Source organism: Gallinula chloropus (genome assembly GCF_964237585.1).
Source record: "Gallinula chloropus genome assembly, chromosome: 16".
In the NCBI taxonomy this organism is placed as follows: Eukaryota; Metazoa; Chordata; class Aves; order Gruiformes; family Rallidae; genus Gallinula; species Gallinula chloropus.
In genome coordinates, this window is record NC_140101.1 from 10,321,711 (window position 1) to 10,341,333 (window position 19,623).

At 55.3% G+C, this 19,623-nt stretch overlaps 1 protein-coding gene across 4 annotated transcripts; it reads left to right on the plus strand.

The window, feature by feature from the left end:
* Positions 1-1,499: 1,499 nt before the first annotated feature.
* Positions 1,500-13,463, plus strand: GDAP1L1 (ganglioside induced differentiation associated protein 1 like 1; the record flags this gene model as incomplete). 4 transcript variants are annotated; one of them, XM_084271560.1, is made up of 6 exons in its annotated part: positions 1,500-1,679; positions 4,465-4,669; positions 7,846-8,064; positions 10,040-10,137; positions 10,273-10,387; positions 13,120-13,463. In XM_084271560.1, the coding sequence occupies 6 exons, from the start codon at positions 1,500-1,502 to the stop codon at positions 13,461-13,463; spliced, it is 1,161 nt and encodes a 386-aa protein (XP_084127686.1). The 4 variants fall into 4 exon arrangements, with proteins under 4 accessions (XP_084127686.1, XP_084127687.1, XP_084127688.1 ...); XM_084271561.1 differs by having other exon boundaries at positions 4,465-4,657; positions 7,891-8,064; XM_084271562.1 differs by lacking the exon at positions 7,846-8,064 and having other exon boundaries at positions 4,465-4,657.
* Positions 13,464-19,623: the final 6,160 nt, after the last annotated feature.

Below are 19,623 nucleotides of genomic sequence, written 5' to 3' on the forward strand. Positions count from 1 at the left end.
CCCTGACTTTGCCACCCCAAAGCAGAGAGCAAGCAAGAAGACCCTTTCCCCATGGGCATCCCCAAGACCAGCTTGGGAAGTCCTGGGCTGGCAGGGGGCTGTTTTGGGGGCTGTTGCCTATAGGGGAGAAGGCAGGGAGGAAGCAGGGCAGGGCATAGCACAGCACTTCCCAGCCTCACCCCTCTGCCATCACGCTCCTTCACACCCCCAGGAGCAATACAGCACCAATAGATTCATTTTCACCTCCCAGTATGCAGAAGATTGGTCCTTTCACTCTGCTCATGGGGCTGGGTTTTGCCCCACTCCCTCCCAGTACTCTTTGGGAAAGCATGCCTCAGTTTCCCCACTTGAACCAGCTCTCCCAAACCTTTTCTCTCCATGTCTGGGGTAACCTCACCAACTCTCATGTGGGCAGAGGTGGAAGTAACACATGGAGACTTGGCATTCACACCCAGAGCCCATTTGCAACCCCAAGATGCGAGCTGCCACCTGCAGACCCCCCCTCCTCCATCCTCTCCAAAGCCTGCTCCTGCAATCCCCATAACCGGGCTGGTTTTACACACCATCCCCCAGCACTGGCATCTAGTCCCACGTGTGGGAGGTTATCTCCAGGCTGCCAGATTGCTGGAGATGGAGCGTGACATGACACTTGGCTTTAACACAGGCACAGATATCCAGGTTGCCATGCCCAGAAAGGTGTCAGCTGCCTGCACACCCCTGGGTGATGCCCATAGTGCCTGGCAAGCAGCAGCTCCAGAAGCCCCAGCGCTCCCCAGGCAGCAGAAACCAGGCCAGTTTGCAATTGTGCCACACCGTGCTAATTTGGAAATGCCCCTCAACTGCGCCTGCGCTGGTGCAGGAGGGCTTATCTGGTATGGCCAGGCACCCTAGGGCTCCAGTATGCAGCAAGGGCTCCTGGGCTCTACCCTGGAGCAGGCAACATCACACCTATTAGGCAGTAATTAACCTGCACTCTCCAAAAAAACCCCACAACCACCAAGCAAATCACTGAATACCTTTAAAGAGCCATTACTGCTGCTTTCCATGCGGGTCACAAGGCAGAGGAGACACCTGCTAGGCATTTGAAAGCCAGTATCCATCAATGTAGCTGTTTAGGACGCATCTGCCTTATCTAAACCAGTCACAAAATCTTAATCTCTGCTGCAAAATATTCCTCAGGAGCCGCAGGGGTTGGAGCTGCCCCGGATTGCCGAGCTGGCAGGCAGGCAGCAGGAGCCTCCGCTGCCCACTCGCCTACGGAAGGGATGCCTGCACATTTCCGTGGGAGCCCCGCCACGAGCCGGGTCGGGCTGCGATCTCACCCACCTCGCTGTCATCATCTTCTCCTGTGACCTCCCTGCGCCCACCGCCCTGCGCTGCCCACCCTAGCCGGGGAGATGGAGCTGCCCCGGGAGTGATGCTGCTGGCAGGAGCCCATGTGATGCTGGGCTAGCGCTGCTCGCTCCCTCATCCCTCTCCCCGCTCACTCTCAGGCTGTCATGGCGACTCCCAATAATGTTACTCCCACCAACTGCAGCTGGTGGCCCATCTCGGCGCTGGAGAACGACGCAGGGAAATCCACGGAGGGGGAGGAAAACCAGGACCCGACAGACCCCGCTCTCAAATCCCAGGACAGACTGGTTTTGTACCACTGGACTCAGTCCTTCAGCTCACAAAAGGTAACAAACAAAAACCGCTCAGCCGGGCCCCCGGGGAAGAATCACCTCGGGTCCCCAGGGCATCCCCTGGCCTGGGGAGGACAGATGCACTCTCCAGGGGAGCAAGGGGCTTATCCCCAGGGCTGGCAGCGTGTGGCTGGGCAGCAGTTCCATACCGCGGTTCTGCTTTTTAACAGCATCTGCCTGGGGAGGGGATGGAGATGTGTGTGTTCGGGGGGAGGGCGGGGGGGGGGGTCAGCCAAATCCTACTTTTGCCTTGGGATCACGGCTTGCATCGGGACCCACCTCGCCTTTGTGCTTGCTCGCAGCCCCACTCCAGCGTGGCCAGCAGTGCAGACAAAGGCAGAGACAGGCCCTGGGACCACCCTGCTGCCGGGAGAGCGGGAGGCAGCCCCCCAGCAGCCCCCAGTGCGCAGCAATGCTTTGCCCGTGACATTGCAGCTGCACCCTGGAAATCCTATTCCCGGGGTGCCTCAGCTTCGTGCCAGGCTCGTGGGGCTGACAGGGAGAAATCCCATTTCCCAGGCAATAGTAAACGCTCCCCGTGCAGTGCAGCAGCTGTATAGCAAACCCAGCCTTCTCCGGGCCCCAGCCCCCTGTCACTCCCGTGCCATTACATGGGGAAGAGCCATTTCAGAGGGGTGGGGGGAACACAAAAGTTCCCCCGGTGCACGGGCTCCCTCCAGCCCTGCAGAGAAGGAGGCCAAGGGCAGAGCCGCGCGCTGCTGCTCGCGGGCACAAAGAGAGGGGAGGACGCCCATCGCAGCAGGGTGGCCCCACTTGGGAGCCTAACAGGCTTCCGACCCACACCAGTGAGGGATGCTCAGCCCCAGCTCCCCCACCTCACGCTCAGCCTGCTGCTATTGTTTGTCTCGCTCGCTGGGCCACCAGCAGCGCAAGGCCAGGGTGAAGGTGCTTTTTGTATGGGGTGGGGGCTTCCTCCAGCCTACCTGGCCTCTGCAGGGCTGGGGCTGGGGCAGGGCACACTGAGAGCCCCAGCGCCCGCTGGCTCTGCTGTGAGCCTTGCTTTTGAGGTCACGGGCAAGGGAAGAGCGCTTGCTGGAAGGCGGGTGAGCACGAGCTGGTGTGATGGACGTGGTGGGGTGGGAAGCAGCAGGGGCTGAACAGGAACCCTCTGCAGGGGGGTTTACTGGGAGCTGGCTGCAAGCAAAGCTTTTTGGACGCAGCCTCCAGGGTGCTGGTGGGGTGAGGCTGTGGGAAGAACCCTGAGCTTCCCCCCCCCCCCCCCCTCCAAGATCTGGCCATCCCTGCAAGGGGATTTGTGGAGTTTTACAGCCAGCATTGGGTTTTAATGCAAGATGCTTCATTGCAGCTGTGTCAGCACCAGCCAGACTGTCTGGGCAACATTTCATCACCCCTGGCTGGGACCCTTCCTCATGGTGCTGCCAGGGGCTCCCCTCATCCACAAGCACCAGGGGTATCCCAGAAGCTGATGCCCTCCTACCTCCTGAGGTAGGAGGTAGGAGTCTCCTACCTTTGGCCTCAGCTCTTGGTAACAAAGCAGGGAGTTTAGAGACAGCCACCCTGGGTGGTCCTGCCCGGGTTTATCCATCAGCCAGGAGGAAAAGGCCAAGAGCAAGTTACAGCTGAGGGACCCAGCTTTTCCTTGTTTGGCTTTAAAAGGAAAAATTAATTTGCCAGCCCTGTAAATAATTAATGACTAATTCCCTAGGAACTCTGAAGTACTCATAGAAAAGCTTATATTTGTTAAGTTGTATTTTTAGCTGCTGCTAGTTGGAGGAAAGCAAGCACTTGTCCCTCATTCAGCAGTTCTGTGAAACATGGCTGTATCACATCCCCCAAGGGCTTTCTGTGGCCTGTTTGAGATACTTAGCTTACAACAGCACTCAGGCTTTTATAACCCAGGAGCCTAAAATGCCATCCCTAAGCTTACATTCACCACTGCCTCAAGCATAGAGCAGAGCATCAGGACCAGCCTCAAGGGCTGGCCACAGGCAGCAAGGATGGTGCCCCACATCCAGCCCCACTCCCACTCCCACCCCCTCCTGCCCCTCCATAGCCCTGGACCCAGCTTTTCCACCCGTGAGATGGGTGGGTACCACTCCAGCAATGCCACTCACCAGCCTGGGGCTGGGGGAGCGCAGTGACAGGCAACACCCCAGGCCAGCAGCAGCACAGAGCAGGAAGGATGACACACAGGGGCTGCCTGAAAGCCCTCATAATACAGAGCCTTCCCCCTGACCAAAGCACACCTTATAAAGCCAGTGTCCCCATTCAAGCACAAGACATACCTGAGTTAGCATTCAGACTTCCCTCAGCCAAGCAGCAACACTCCCTAAGCACAAAACACACTTACCACAACGTCTACTCCCTCCTCTTCCTCCTGGGTTAAATGCTGAGTGATGCTGCCCCCATCAGCATCACTGATCCTCCTCAGCTGAGGAGCTGCTGCCTCCCCCTACTACCTGCTGCAGAGGGGGCCTGTCAGCCCCCATCCCCCTGCCAGCACCAGTGACCAGAGGGAGGAAGATCCTGCAAAGTTAGGATGGGTTCAGGTCTCCCCCATTTGCTGGGAAGGGGGATCCTCACTTGGCTGCCTGGACTTTGCAGCTGTCCCATGCTAATTGCTGCTTGGCTTCTCACAGGATGAGCTGTGTCCTGGTGCATCGCTGGGCGTAAGCGATAGGGGAGGCCCAGGGAGCTGTGATGGGGTGGTGGTGGAGCTTGCAGGGTGCACTGAGGGCTCTCAGGGGCTGGCTCAGTGTGTGGGGCTGAGCCCTTTCTCCCCGGCCTCTTGCCCCAGGTGCGGTTGGTCATCGCGGAGAAGGGGCTGCCCTGCGAGGAGCGGGATGTCAGCATGCCGCTGATGGAGCACAAGGAGCCCTGGTTCATGCGCCTCAACCTGGGGGAGGAGGTGCCCGTCATCATCCACAGGGACAACATCATCAGTGATTACAACCAGATCATCGACTACATGGAGAAGAACTTCACGGGAGGTAAGGGAGTGGGTGGGCTGTGCCTCAGGGGAGACTCAGGACTAATGCAAGTGCTGTTTGCCAAATGCACCCACAGGAGCAGCAAACTACCAACCCTCCCCAGACTTACATTTTTCCATGAAAATGAAGGATTTCCAGCAGAAATTCTCAAATGTCCCTTGACAGTGCTGTTGGGGGACTGTGGAGGGGTCATAGCAGGGTCCCTCCTTTTTCTGCCTTGGAGGCCATGCTGCCAAACCAGACTATTTCCATGGTGATTCACCAGAGCCATGGCTGGGGTATGGCCTGTGGGAATGCTTCTGGGTTTGGCCACCCTTGTACTTTAGCTTAGGGCAACCGTATAACCCCCCAGTGATGCCCAGTAAGTGGCCCTGTGGGGAGAAGGTGGGTTTGAGTGGGGTGCTGCTGCCCCTCTCCCCTTTCTTGATGAGCCCCAGGCTGTGGGCAAGGGACTTTGTCATCCCCAGTGCCACTGTGCCTCAGAGAAAACTGCCTCCTTGAAGTCAACCAAAGCCAGTGGTGCTGGGAACCATGGGAGGATGATGTGACACAAACCCAAAGGAAGGGACAGCTGGGAGAGGGAAGCTCGTATTCCCCCCAGAGCAGGGCTGCAGTCAGCGGCCGGGCGAGGCCAGCGCACAGGGATGCTGAGACAGCGCTGGAAGGCGGCTCTTTGCAGGGCTGCTGCGGCAGGCAGCCTCTGCCCAGCATCTCACACCCCATCGCCCTCATTTCCCCAAACCTGCGGGCTGGCAGGCTGGGATGCTCCGCTGGGGAGGCTTCAAAGCTGAGCAGGGAACTCGGGCTGTGCCGTCATGATGCTCGCCCCAGCATCCATTCCCCTTGCAACAGAGACATCAAAAACATCTCAAAATAACTCCTGAAGCAAGGGCGTCTTGCCAGCTCAGCTGCTGTCCTCTCCCGGCCCCGTTGCGGTGGTGCTGCTCGGCAGAGGCGTGATGCTCGCTCGCTGGTGGGGCAGCAGGGACAGGGCAGCCAGGAGGAGCCCGTGCTGGCAGCAGCTCCTGGGAAATGGGAGCCAATTCCCAGCCCAGTGTCATCCCAAGGGCCAAGGGACAGTGGGGATCATCGATCGATGGGGTTGCAGTCCCCACATCGCTTTGCCCGGTCTCTGCGAAGGGCAGGTGGTCCGGCATATGTGACAACAGGCTGTCCCCAGCAGGAGAGGGACACAGCGCTGCCGTGTGCTGGGAAACTCCTGTCATTGAGATTACCCAGCCAGGTGCAGTTTCTGTACCTTTCTGCTGAGAAACAGAGCAGGGAAGCTGCTGGGAAGAGGGGGCAGAGCATCACTCCCTGGGAAGCTGCTGGGAAGGGGGTACGGAGCATCACCCCCTGCTGCCATGGTGTTGGTCCGAGGGGGAATCACCCACCTCCCCAGAACATGCAGAGCTTGAAAATGTCTTTGCAAGAAGGAGTTTTCACTGAGTTGTGCTTTCCCCTGGGCTGACAGCATGCTTACACACGCACTGAGGGGTGGCTGTCCACAGAGGGTGATGTGACGAGCAATGGCTTGTTTTTCACCAGCAAAGCAGTGAGCAGTGGTAATAAGCTGCCTTTGAGGGTGCCTCCCACTGGGGCTCAGCCCAGCAGCCCCAAGAAAACACTGATGGGTCAGCTGGTGGCAAGGCATCTTGGAGCCTGGACAAGGGGCTCCTGCCAAGGCCTGCAGCCCCCAGCTTGTCCTTCTGAGCATCCCCCATCCCACCTCTGCAACAGCAGCCTGAAAGGGCAGGTCTGCTGTGACATGCAAAGGCAGAGTGAGCACTGTCCCACTGAAACACCTCCCTGGGACATGCTGAAGGACATGGAGCAGTGGCCAGCACACTGCTACTTGTGGGTGCTCTGTGTCACTGCTGGACGGTGTAGTCACCCTGTGGATGTGCTGGTTCCCAGCCTTGGCACCAGCCCATCAGGAAGAATCACTCAGTGTGTAGGTCAGTCGTTACTGTTTGTTCAGCCAGTCGCTTTTCTTGGGTGGAAAATCCCTGCTCACAGAGCTGGACTCCAGGCAGCGCAGGCAGCCAGCAGCCTGTGAGCAGGCAGGAGGCACCAAAACCTCCCCTTGCTCAGGACACAGAGTGATCCTTGTCAGTCAGAACAACTTTACAGGGCCTACCAGCAGACACAGCCTCAAATTAGAGCTGCTATGATGTTTGCAACACAGGAGCTGCCAAAATTTCCCTGGCTCCCGCCCAGCTGTAGGTGCTGGCTGGCACGATGCTGCCTAGCCCAGGGCATCGCCAGTGCCCGCAGCCTTCCTCCTGCCACCGGCCACGGGACTGGGCAGGACTGTCACTTTGGGCTCCTAATCAAGGAGCTGTGTTGGTTGTGTCAGCCAAAGGCTGTGTCCATGTGCTGCTGTTCCTTAACTCAGCCGGAGATGCTGGTGTGCGGTGAGCCCTGCACTGCGGATGGCACACGGGCAACCGGCTTTACTGAGTCCTGGTGGTAAATTTACTCACTATTAACCGCTAGCTGAGAATGCCATAAACATTTATGATCCCATAAAAAAAAGACCTGATATCCTTGGGGGAGCCAAGAGCAATGTTTTGCTCCTTGTGGTGTCATCTGCTGGGTATTTTGAGCTGAAAGTGTAATAAAAAGATCAGGATACAAACTGCCATCCACAAAAGATTAATAAAAGCCAACAAGGCAAGGAGGAGCAGAGCTGGCTGGGCTGGGAGATGCTCCTGTGGATGAGCAGAAGCTGAGCACAGACTGAAGATGCTGGGCTCTTTGGTCATCAGCTCCCTGATTATCCATTTTAAACGTGGTTTTCAATGAAGCCCCGGAGAATTGGGTGCCTCGTTGCCACTGGTGTGAGGAGTGTGTAACCCAGGAGTTCCCAAACTCACATCTCCATGCTTTAGCTCTTTTCAGCTGAACAGGAAGGTTTTGTTCCCCTCTGGAGGGGAACCACGTTGTACAGATTCAGGGGTTGCAGGTTTGCTGTGCTGAGCTCCGGGGGATGCAGAGGCTGCGGGGCTGCGTAACGACACGCAGACACATCCCTGGGGTCCTGTGGGTTTCCCATCTCTGGGCGCGGGTGCTGCCTGGCCAGGACGGGCTGCAGGGAGGGAGCAGAGCCGAGAGTGCAGAGTATGGCCTTGAGTCCCTGCTCAGGGGCAGCTCGAGCCAGGGCTGCACGCCGGTGTCCCACACAGGCGAAGGAGAGTGTCCTGGTAACACCTTTCCCGTGTCCCCTGCAGAAAACGTCACCCAGCTGATCCCCGAGCCGGGCAGCCTGCTGCACTCGCGGGTGCTGCAGTACCGGGAGCTGCTGGACTCGCTCCCCATGGACGCCTACACACACGGCTGCATCCTGCACCCGGAGCTCACCACCGACTCCATGATCCCAAAGTACGCCACCACTGAGATCCGCAGTAAGTCACCTCTCCAGGGGGGCTGCCCAGGGCCGGCACCAGTGGGTCAGCTCCCCCAGCCCTTCATTTAGGCTCCTCGTGGCTCCACAGCCTGGCCAGTCTCCCCTTTCCACCAAGGTGGGCAGGGACAGAGCCAGGAAATGACAGAGCACAGCAAATCTGGGAGCTGCATGCACCCTCTAGAGCCTTTCGAAGCTTGGGGGTCTCCAGGCTCCCACGGGCCATGCACACTTCTCATCCAGCTCTTCCTGGGCCACATCCATTTGTTCCCTCTCCCTCCCATCATTCTAAGGGCAAAGGTGGGTGACTGCACCCAGGCTGGGTTGCCAACAGTGGATGAATCGGCGTAAGATGGTACCTGACCTTCAAGTGCTCATGAAACATTGATGATGCTTAATATAACTCAACAGCAAGGATTGCTCCTGGAGAGAGTCCCTTACCAAACCAGTGCCCTTGTTGGGAGGGCACTGGAATGTCCCATCTCTCCCCTCCTTTGGGCTGTGGCCCCAAGCAGCGCCCGTAGCAAACACCATTCTTTCACCACTGTCCCTTCGGCCGTGTGGGTCATGGTTGGTCCCTCCAAAACGGGATGCACTCATGCACAAAGAAATAGGCTGCTCTAGAGGTGCGTCTCATGGGCTGCTCTACCTCTGCTGGCACCCTGCACAAGGTGACGCTGGGAAAGCAGCAAGTGTCACCTCCTCCTCCAGACCTATCCCTTCCCTAAAGGGGGCTGCTGGGATGGCTCCAGAGCCACCTGCCTCACATCACTGCCCCAGAGCTTTGTCAGGGTTCTTAAAAACAGCTTGCCATCCAAACCTCCTTGCTGGTGGCATTGCAAAGGAGGGACTGTGGGCAGGGAATGGGATGCCCTAGTTCCTCCCTAGCATGTCTCCTACACCCAGGCAATGGCTGGGCTTCCCTGTTGCCGTGGATGCAAGGCAAATCCTTGTAGTTGTGTCCCAAGGAGAAGGTGAACCGAGGGCAAGGGTCTCCCAAGGGAAACAGGGGATGAAACCAGGGTGATATCCAGGCTTCCCTTCAAGTTACAGCCCCAGGAGAGCTGGCTGGGAGCATGAGCTTCAAGGCTTGTGGTAGAAAATTGGGAGTTTCACCATTTTGTGGCAGCCACAGCCAGCCACAGCACCTCCCGCACCTGTGTGTCAGCAAAGCCAAGCCCTTGTTGGAGGGCACAAGGAGGGAGAGATGGATGGTCCCTGCCAGGAAAAGATTAGCCCAGCATCAGGTAATTTACATCCTCTTTAGGGTGTTACTCTGCAACTTGTATTCTCTTCTTCCATCTACTCTGCCTCTTCTCTCCCTTGCACAAAGGCCTTCACATCCTCCCCGTGCCCTTGGAGAGTGGGGGGTGCATCTCTCCTGTGCTCACAATGGGCTCCATGCTACCAAACTGTATCCCCTGACACTGAGACAGGGTGGGATAGCTTCATTTGGGAGGGAAGCATCCCCTCTGTGTGCCCACACATGAGCAGCTGGCTTGGGCATCCCAAAGGATCGACCTGCTGGGGATGGAGCTGCAGGAACCGGGTTATGGGGAAGCTCAGGGATGTTCTTAAAACAGTAACAGCCAGACACAGATCTGCTGGCAGCTCCAATATGAATCCAGCAGAGGAAATAAAGAGCCGAACACCAACGACCCAAAACCCACAGAGCTGGGACTCACCAAGGTCAGGGAGAGGAATCTGCCCTACCCTCTGCCCTGCTGTGAGTGGAGGGGAAGGCTGAAGGAGCCACCCACACTTGGAAGGGTGTGCAGTGCCCCGGTCACCTGCCTCTGTGGTGGCATGGTGGCAGAAAGCCATGAATTTGTCCCACTGTAGCTCTCGGGGGTATTCTTCTTGGTGCCACACCACAGTCTTATATGTGGGACAAGGTGCTTTGCCACCTTCCCCAAGCCATGCCTACCCATCACACACAGCTCCCACAGTCCCTCTGTCTGTCTGTCTCCTGCCAGGACATTTAGCTAATGCCAGCACAGAGCTGATGAAGCTAGATCATGAAGAGGAGCCACAGCTATCAGAGCCCTACCTCTCCAAGCAGAAGAAGCTCATGGTGAGTGGGCCAAAGCCACACACATGTCTGGGCGGGAGGAGCATGGGCAACTGCTGCCTTGTGTCCCTGCATAGTTGCAGGGACATGTGTCCATCTGTCCATCCATCACCTATCCTAACCCCACTCTCCACCCAGGCCAAGATCCTGGAGCACGACAATGTGAACTACTTGAAGAAGATCCTTGGTGAGCTGGCGATGGTGCTAGACCAGATTGAGGCCGAGCTGGAGAAGAGAAAGCTGGAGTACCAAGGTAGGAGCAGGTCTGCCTTTGTGGGGTGTTTTCCAACACGAGGCCGGGGTGCAACACCAGGAACAGCCGATGGCTTTGTACCTGATGACCATCCCCCACAGGGCAAGCACCAGGGCTGCCACTGGGCTTTCCTGGTTGTGGGTGCACCCATGGTGTTGCTGTGGTCTTATTAACCTCTGGCAAAGCACCCCTGCTCCAGGGAGCCCACGCACCCCTTGCCACAGGGACAGCAGGACCCCTGTCCTCATGGCTGCTCAGTGCAAGCTCTGAAGTCATTACGGGGTAGGTCCCCTCCATGCCAGCGAGGGGCTGACAGTGGCAGATGCCTTGGCTGGTTCAGGACTGATCAGGCTGGCCTTGGGCTCCTCTGCTGTGAGGAGCTCAGGCCTGGGGACATGTCCTGATGCAAAGCCCCCTCCAGCCATGGGGCTGCCACACGTCTGAGCAGAGCGAGGCCAGGGAAACCCACAGGGAACTTGAGGGGCCTGGGCGGGTGGGAGCCTTCACAGGACCTGCGTCAAACACCAGCAGGTGGGAGAGAGCGACACCAGCCATCCCCGACATCAAGTCCATACTGCCCCTTGCCTGCCAAGAGCCGTCCCAGTGCCCTAGCAGACAGGGGTGTGGGGGCACAGCTGGGCACTGCTTGTCCTGCTGTCACCCCAGGATGATGCCGTCATCCTCCCGTCCCCGCCGCCGGCAAGGCGCAGAACCCCAGCCCTGGGACAGCCGGTAGCTGCCAGCACCATGGTGCCAGGTCCAGAGCAGAACCTAGACACAGTTAATCAGGTTAATTGGGGGGGGGGGGGGGGGGGGGCACGGCTGTCCCTGCCCCTCAGGGCAGCCTTGCCCATGGGGAGCCGTGCGTCATGCTCCAGGCCACACTGAAGGGCCCTGGGAGGTGCCAGAGCTGGGCCCTGCACGGCACTGGGTCAGGGACCTGCTGAGAGCCCTGATGCATTCACAGTGACACCCGGCACTGCCCTAATTGCCTCCAATCAACACCCTCATTAACTGAGCTGAGAGCTGGGATAGCTCAGCAGAACTCAGCCTAATGAGGGGCCCTTGGAGGGCATCTGGGGTGCCTGGAGCAGAGGGGTGACTGCTGCTGCCAGCACCCAGGCACTCCACTGCCTGCACTCCTTGTGCTTCTCCTGCCCAGGGCCAGGTGAGGCTCTCAGCAGTGGGCACAAGCACCAGCCCTTTGGCAACTTCCCAGGAGCCGCAGTGCAGCAGCTCTCCTCCCACGCAGCCCCAGCAATGCAAGCAGGGAAGGCAGGCAGAGGGTGGGAGATGCTGCAGGAGCCCAGGGTGACCCCCTGGCACAGGCACCCTGTGTGGCTAGGACAGGCTGATTCATGCAGGAGCTGTTGGGGATGCAAAGGGGACAAGTTGCCCTTGCCCAGGGCTTTGCCCCAGGGCACCCCACAGCCAGGCAAGCCCCCCACAGAGACTGCAAGCCCAGAGCCAGGAGGGGCAGGGCAGGTCACCTTCTCTCCCAAAGCCACCATCCTCCTTCACCCACAACAGTGCCAGGAGCCAGGCAAACACTTCAGTCCCACTTACCTCCAAGCCAAGCATCCTCAGGCTCCCCAACATACCCAAAAGATCCTGATTACAACACCCACACAATCCCTTAGCCACTGAAAACATTTATTCACTAATTAGGCACAGGCAATCTGTCCACTTGGGCTGTGCCTCTGGCAGGATCAGGCTGGCTGCCAAGCTGCTACAAACAAGGGCTACTAATTACCTGTTATTGCCCTGGCCTGGCCCCACAGGCAGCACCATTGGGGCAGTGAAGGTGCTGTTCTCTCCCTTCCAGATACAGCAGCCACAGAACACTGGAAGAGCCCTAAAATTAGAGGTCTGGTGCAAAGCCAGTAGCTCAGGCTGGGTTGGGCCAGGTTTTATGACCCTTCTGTTATTCTTCCTTAACTTCACCTCCCTTCATCTGCCTCAGCTCCATCCCAGCCCTGCTCCTTATCCTTGAAAGGGCATCAGCACAACATTTAACACTATCCTGCTTCTCCCAGCTTGGTTTGTTCCTGGACATCTCTCTGGTGAGGTTGCTTCCAGGGTCACCCCTTATCAGGGGCTGTCAGTGCCCAGCAATCACACCTGGCTCTCGGCATGGATGTGCTGCCAGGTTTGGTGTCCCAGAGCTGGGTCCCTGCTGCAGGAGAGGCCGCAGAGGCAGCACCTTCCCAGCAGCACACTGGGAGAACAGCTAGGCCAGGCCAGCAAACGTTTTTGATTCCTGAGGATTTCTTACACCCCTAAAATAGGACAAGTTAACATGACACTCCCAAAAGAGCTGCCAGCACAGCCAAGGACAAACGCTGCTGCTCTAACACAGCACAAGGGGTCCCTGCACTGCACCTTCCCTCAAGTGGGGCCAAGGGCCCTTTTCCAGGGACCTCCTGGGTACTGGAAGATGCCATCTCCTCCTGCTCTAGACTTGGGAGAGAGGCACAGCTGGTTTGTAGACAGTGATTTGTATCTTCACATGAGCTATAAATGATCATCATGTATTCCCACCTTTGCTGCCCCACATGCCCCACATCATGAAGCCTGGAAGATGGGGCCTGAACTCTTGGGGTATCAGAAAGCTGAGAAAAACCACCCCCAGGCTACTGCACATGCTCCTGTCTTCCTGGGTCTTTTAAGCAAGCCCTTAGGTGCCCACCCAAGGGTTTCCTCTGACCCTACCCTGTCGCTCCTCTCTCCAGGGCAGAAGTGTGAACTGTGGCTCTGCGGATGCGTCTTTACTTTGGCCGATGTGTTGTTAGGAGCTACCCTGCACCGCCTCAAGTTTCTGGGACTCTCTAAGAAATACTGGGAAGATGGCAGCAGACCCAACCTACGGTCCTTCTTTGACAGGATACAAAAACGCTTCGCCTTCAGGAAAGTTTTGGGAGATATACATACCACGCTCCTCTCAGCAGTGGTACCCAACGCCTTCAGGCTGGTCAAGCGGAAACCTCCCTCCTTCTTCGGAGCCTCCTTCCTGATGGGATCTCTGGGGGGAATGGGATACTTTGCTTATTGGTACTTAAAGAAAAAATACATCTAGTGCTGGCTGCTTGGTGTTTAGTTTGGTGTCTCTGTGCTGTGTGAAATTATGATGAAGCCTCAGTAACTGTAATGAAATTTGAAGCAAGGTAATGAATAATTATATTGTTTAATGTAACATTCCATAGTCTAGAAGTAGAAACGTATACTGCAAGGAAATAAGACAACAACAACAACGTGTCAACTTGTAAATGCCTTTTTTAGGTTTAAGTATTCAACTCCAGCGAGAGGCTCAGGGCTTCACGGGCTCTGCCTGTACCCACCGGGAAGCGCCGCCACCCCCGGCACCAGCCGAGCTCCAGTGGGAGAGACTGGAACCCCGGGGAGTTTCCTGACGCCCAGGTTAACTAAGGGGACTCGGAGACTCGGTCCCGTTCCTTTGTGTTCGCTGGCCACATTTCACACATGCAGGTAGTGGGGACTTTCTTCTTCTAGGAGGTGTCGTGTTGTGGTGTTCGGAGGCTGTCCTGGGAGCAGGGTGCAGTAGCTGGTCACGGTCAAGGTGGATTTGCATTCTTCCAAGTATCCATTTTTTCAAATTCTTTTCATTAAGAGGAATATTTTTTATTGAGCTGCTCTTAGAATGTACCCACTTTCTACGCCTGGGTTCGGTGGGCTTTTTTTTAAGGGATTTAATGTCTGTCTTTAACTGCTGCACTTTTTTCCTGAGCTAAATCATTTTGACTTCCACCCTGAATTTTGGCACGCGGAGGAGATTATTGTTTTAAGCCTTTTTGGCTCCGTCCCTTGAGTTTTCTTTCACGGATTTGCAAAGCCATCTCTCACCGACTGAGCCTGTCTGGACTCTGAAAAAGTACGACCATTTTCAGAACTCTGCAGCACTTTCCTGAAGGCACTTTGGCTTTCATGTCCATCGGGGGCTCTTTTCTGGTCATTTCCTCGCTGTGTGTTTTCTTAGAGACACTTTGCACAGAATCACATCGATGACTTTTCTTGTGCCTTTTGCATGTGGGAAAGAATAACGGGCCTCACTGCTACTCGTGCTTTGGAAACTGAGATCCTCAATAAACCGTATGGGAGGAGTAACGGCTTCACATTTCTGAACGTGTTCAACGTCCTTCTAGCCTCATGTGAAAGCATGGCCACGGGCAGAGGGATGGGCAGGTGGTTTGTGCTTTTTCTTGCGTGCTCCTTTGGTATAAAACTTGCATGGAAACAATGTGCATTCCTCTCCCAAAGCTCATTTCTGTAAGCGCTCAGCCTGCTAGGACCTCCTCTGGCTGGTTTTCCAAGCACTCTGGAGATCCCTAGCAAGTCACCCTGCATCTCTAGGCTCGGGAGTGCGTGCCAAGCGTGGCCGAAGCAACACCAATTGCATTCACCTCCGACTCCCAAATTATCCTTGTGTATTTGAGAGCAGCAGGACTTCCCAGGAGCTTTGGTTCTTGACACAACCTGGCAGCCATGGAATCGTATTTAGCAGGAGCTACAAGGGACGAGCACCCAGAGCTCAGACAATGCACAAGTGCTGTGCTTGTCAGATCTGTGTAGCTGGCCTGGCATACTTCTGGTACAGCGCCCTGTGTAGCTGCAGAGGTGCTGTGTTACCCACATTACCCCCCAGCGATTAGGGTCACCCTCAGAACTGGCGTGTGAGACCCCAGACCCACCACGTGCACACTCAGACCAGGCTCCAGTGGCTGAGGCTGCCGAGTGAGACGGTGCAGACACACGTTCCCCCACCCCAGTGATGTATTTACTGCACAGTATCAATGACTTGGGGAGAAATAGTCACTTTGCTTCTTTTTGAAGAGGGAGCCAAGAAGGGCCCCTGGGGTCACCCCATTTGCTGAATCCAAAGGATGTCAGAACATACACGATGACCCATAGCTCATCTGGTCCGCTGGCTGATATTGAACCGTCCCCACAAGAATTTATAAAGACAGACTGACACAACACCCTCACCAGGATTTCATCCTCTTACCTTTGTTACCTTTGCCTGTTGTCCTACACACACATTCCCTGGTCACTTCCAAAAGCTGGTGAAATGCACCAGGAGTAGGGAGGAATATTAATGGGGTACAAGGCCAGGAAACCCAGAGAGAACAAGAGCAAACACTCGCTCTGTTCCCAGGATTTCCAGGATTTCAGCTTGAGGATGAGGCAGAAAGATGCTGCTTTACAGGGCTGCTGCTTGCTTTGCTCCTTTTGTCTCTCTCTTTTTTTTTTTTAAAGCAAATCAGAATGCTAAATGCTGGGGAAAAGAGGTGATTGTTTAGTTTTTGAGCACAGGGTTTAAATACAACAGTGGTAAGGAAGCCAGGCAGAGCCAGCAGCGGGAACAAGGCACGGGGCAGTCTGGACCATCCTGTGGGAGCTGTCAGTCCTGTCTCATCGAGGGCTGCTGGGGGCCACAGATGCCATAGCAATGAGTTTGGTAGAGGCTCTCAGCTGGGGCTGTTCACTTACAAGCCTTTGGTTTGGACCAATAAAAAGAAAAAAGCAAAAGTCAGCAAAGACAGCGCTGCTCCCTTCCACCAGCCTTGGTTCCCTGCTGCGGCAATGAAATAACAGCAGGACTTTGCTCCAGGGAAAAGCAATCTGTGAGAGCGATAAAGGACAATTACTGTGCCAGGCAGGGGCTGGATTGATGTTGAAACCACGCTGAAACGAACCGGGAGACGAATGTCACCACCCTGATCGATCCAGACGAGCGAGTTAGTGTAAGCAGCCCTGGGTGATTACAGGCTGTCAGCATACAACGCTGCTTTCACTCCAGCTTGTCCGAGCCTAATCAGACCTTTTCCACTCTGGTTCCATTTGAAAGACCAGACCATGGCCCTACACAGCCAGCAGCTGGGCACTGGCCTGCCATTTGCTGCCCAAGGTGCTTTCTGTGCACAGATACATGAGAATGACAGCAAACAATGTGGGTTTTCTCTCTGAGGACTTTATGCTTTGCTCTCAGCAAGGTGTGGGGTAACAGCAGCACCCCAGGGGCAGGGCTGGAAGGTGAGAGACAATATTTGGAGCAAATGTCCACCCTGGGACACCTTACAATTTGATACTGAGCAATTCTGTGTCAAAGTGCCATCACTGAAGCACTTGGCTGCACCAGGCAGAGGGAATGGCTTGTGCCGTACCTTGCACCAAGCACTTCTCTACCTGACCCCAGTCAGGGCACTTCTCGGGCTTCTCCCTGTAGGTATGTATTTACCCAAGCAACTACAGTCTTCAAAACCTCTGGGGTTGAGAGAAAAATGTGCCTTTAGGCACCTCAGGGCTTGTATCTGCACTGAGCTGCTGAAGGTGTCATTACCAAAGCAGCACTACGTGCCGAGATGGAGCCTCCCGGCACAGAGCGAGCTGTGGGTACCCACACGCCAGGAGTGGTTGCTCCCTCCTCCCTGCCAAGCCTGCTGTCCAACAGCCAGAGCTGTAGAACTACAGCTTCTCAAATGCTTTTACTCCTATAGACTCAACGATGAAACCTGAAAACGTGTGTCTGTTGGGCTGCTCCTTTGCTTGTCAAGGGATGGAGAAAACCTCTCCGTGCAGAATAAAGGGTTTCAAACCCAAGCATGCCAGAGGACAGGGAACACGCCATGGAGTGAGTCTGTCCCAGGTTGCCAAAGAAATCAAGGACAAGGGCTGCCCAAGAACACCTAGTGACCATCTCGTGGCCTTCTCAGATATTAATTGCTGAGTCTTGTTCTCATCCTGACCACCTGGCTGCAATCTCAGGATCCTGGCTAAGGAGGAAAGGGGGATGGAGTAAGAGCTGCTCCCTCAAGCGAGGAGAAGCTTGCTTTGTGCTGTGAAAGTCAATGAAGGACTTCCCACCTGAGAACAGCACACAGAGAGCCTTAAAGCTTGTGAAAATATTTGTGTTTTGTGGCATTCTCTGCTGTCATCAAGATCAAAGCCAAGCAGCCAGACCGGATCCACAGCGCAGGCAACAATAGCAACTAAAGCTCTGCGGTTCCCGAGGGATATACAGGATGAAAATACCACGGGGCACGATAATAGTACTTTGAGAGGGCCAGGGATAAGACAAAACATGCTAATAATGGATTTAAAAACTAAATAACCAAAGAACCACAAAACCACGCACAACCTAAAAGCTAACTGCTGTAACTCCACCCCTGCAGCTGCCGGGGGCACAGCGGAGGGTAAGAGCAACATCACATCTGTGCACACCATCAGCGAGGCTGCTCTTACCACACAAGTCTCTAGAGAAAGCTTTGTCTGCCTCGGTGGGACAGCATCCAGTCCCCAGCCCATGGTCTGTAGGCTGCACCCAGCCACAAACCCAAACCCACGGGTATGCACAGGAAGGAAAACCTCTCAACACCCACACTCTGTATGCCTAAGGCACACCCTCAGCGATGGGTCGGAGATTTCACACCGAGCCGTTTCAATACCAAATCTGAGGCTTCCAGCAGTACTGAGAGCACACCAGGACATGTATGCTCAGACAAAGCCCATTCCCAACTGAGAAACCTCCTGTCTGTCCCCTCACACTGATCTCCAGGTATGCCCAATGACTGACTGACTGCCACAGCCTGCTCTGAAGGATTAAACAGCCTGCTTGAAACGCCTGGCCGCGGCAGGAAGGCCGCACACGCCGTAGGTAGTTCGGATGAGAACTGCTCTGTCAGGACACAGATGTCTCTCTCTGCGGCTGCAGCGGGAGGCAGAGGCTGCAGACTGCAGTAACCCGCGGGCTGCAGCCCACGGCTCTACCTGCAGACGGCAGCTGCGGTTGCCAAAGCAGATGATTTCTGTTCCCATGCGATTTTGTTGCTGAAGAGTGTTGATGAGCAAAGGGTCACCCTCACCCACTCCTCGGGAGCTCACAGGTTTTTTTCTTCCCTTGTGGCTTTCTCCTCTGCACAATGATTTACTCTCAACTCTTTTCCTCCTGTCCCACTCCTTACTCTCCCCTGGTTCACTCCCCTGCTGTACCAACCAGGGGTTACATGACCATTTCCAGAGACTTCTCTGTGGTCGGGAGCCCAGGGGTTGCAACCTGCACCGGTGGATGCAGCACCTCCCATTTCCACCTCCTGAGAAAAGACTGCTGAGAGATGATGAAAGGGACTCAGTTTGCTAGAAAGCTCCTCACAGCACAGACCAACAACAGCTTTGAAGCTATTCTGTAAAAATAACCCAGTCTGACCCCCTACTTTCTCTGCCTCCTGTCTCAGCCCTTTCCTACCGGCACCTCATCGCTCCCACAACCTAAATCCCTTTTAGCTCCAGGAGGGTTACTCAAATAAAGCTACTTTGGGATCAGGACGGAGTGTAACCAGGTTGGAGGGTGCCTCACAATGCTGCAGGTGCTTCTTGACACACTCTGCGTAGTTAAGCGCTGTTTCACACATGCTCTTTACATCACAAGGTCGTGTCACTTCACTGCAAGCCTCCTGGAGCACTTCTATTTTTGCTTACCAAAAGCAGCTTCTTCCCATTCCTTGCCCTCAGAGCCAACCACTACGGGACAGAAATAGGGAGGATTCTTGGCCATAAGCAAGCAAAAAAGAAAAAAAAAAATATAAAACCCCCAGGCAACAAAATAAAACAAAAAACCACCCTGGGATAAGTTTTTTCTCTTAACTCCCAAATCATGACAACCAACAAAAAATATTTAATTCTTCAAAAACTCAAACCTCTGTCACTCCCATTCTTCTAAAAACCAAACCAGTCAGGTGAGGCTATGGCAAAGCTGGAGCGATGGTGCACAGTGCTGGGCAAAGCTGTGGTCTGCAATGAGACCCTATCAAGCACATATCAAATCTGTGCTTCTTTCCATTGTTTGCAAAACGCAGAGGAGGGACCCCAAGTTCCCTTCTGAATGAGCCTGATCCTGCTGGGCTTGGAAGCAACAGCCACATGTCTGGGACGAGGCTAATGGGCTCCATGGGCTTAGTTCCCTCTGCATCTTCAATTAATTGTGCACGGATCTCTCTGTCACAACTATTTTAAGCCACAATCTATTTAGCTGAATTTTCCCCAGCACTGAGTCATGCTGTCAAGCCTGTCACTGGCAGTGTCACAGCACGGGTAGCCTCTCATGCAGCTCTTCTCCCCAGTTGTGCCCCCCCTCCAACAGAGGCAGTGAGCTGACATTTACATCGAGGATACTCCTATTTATTGCTCTGACATCGACCATGTTTCCCACAGATTAAATGCACTGA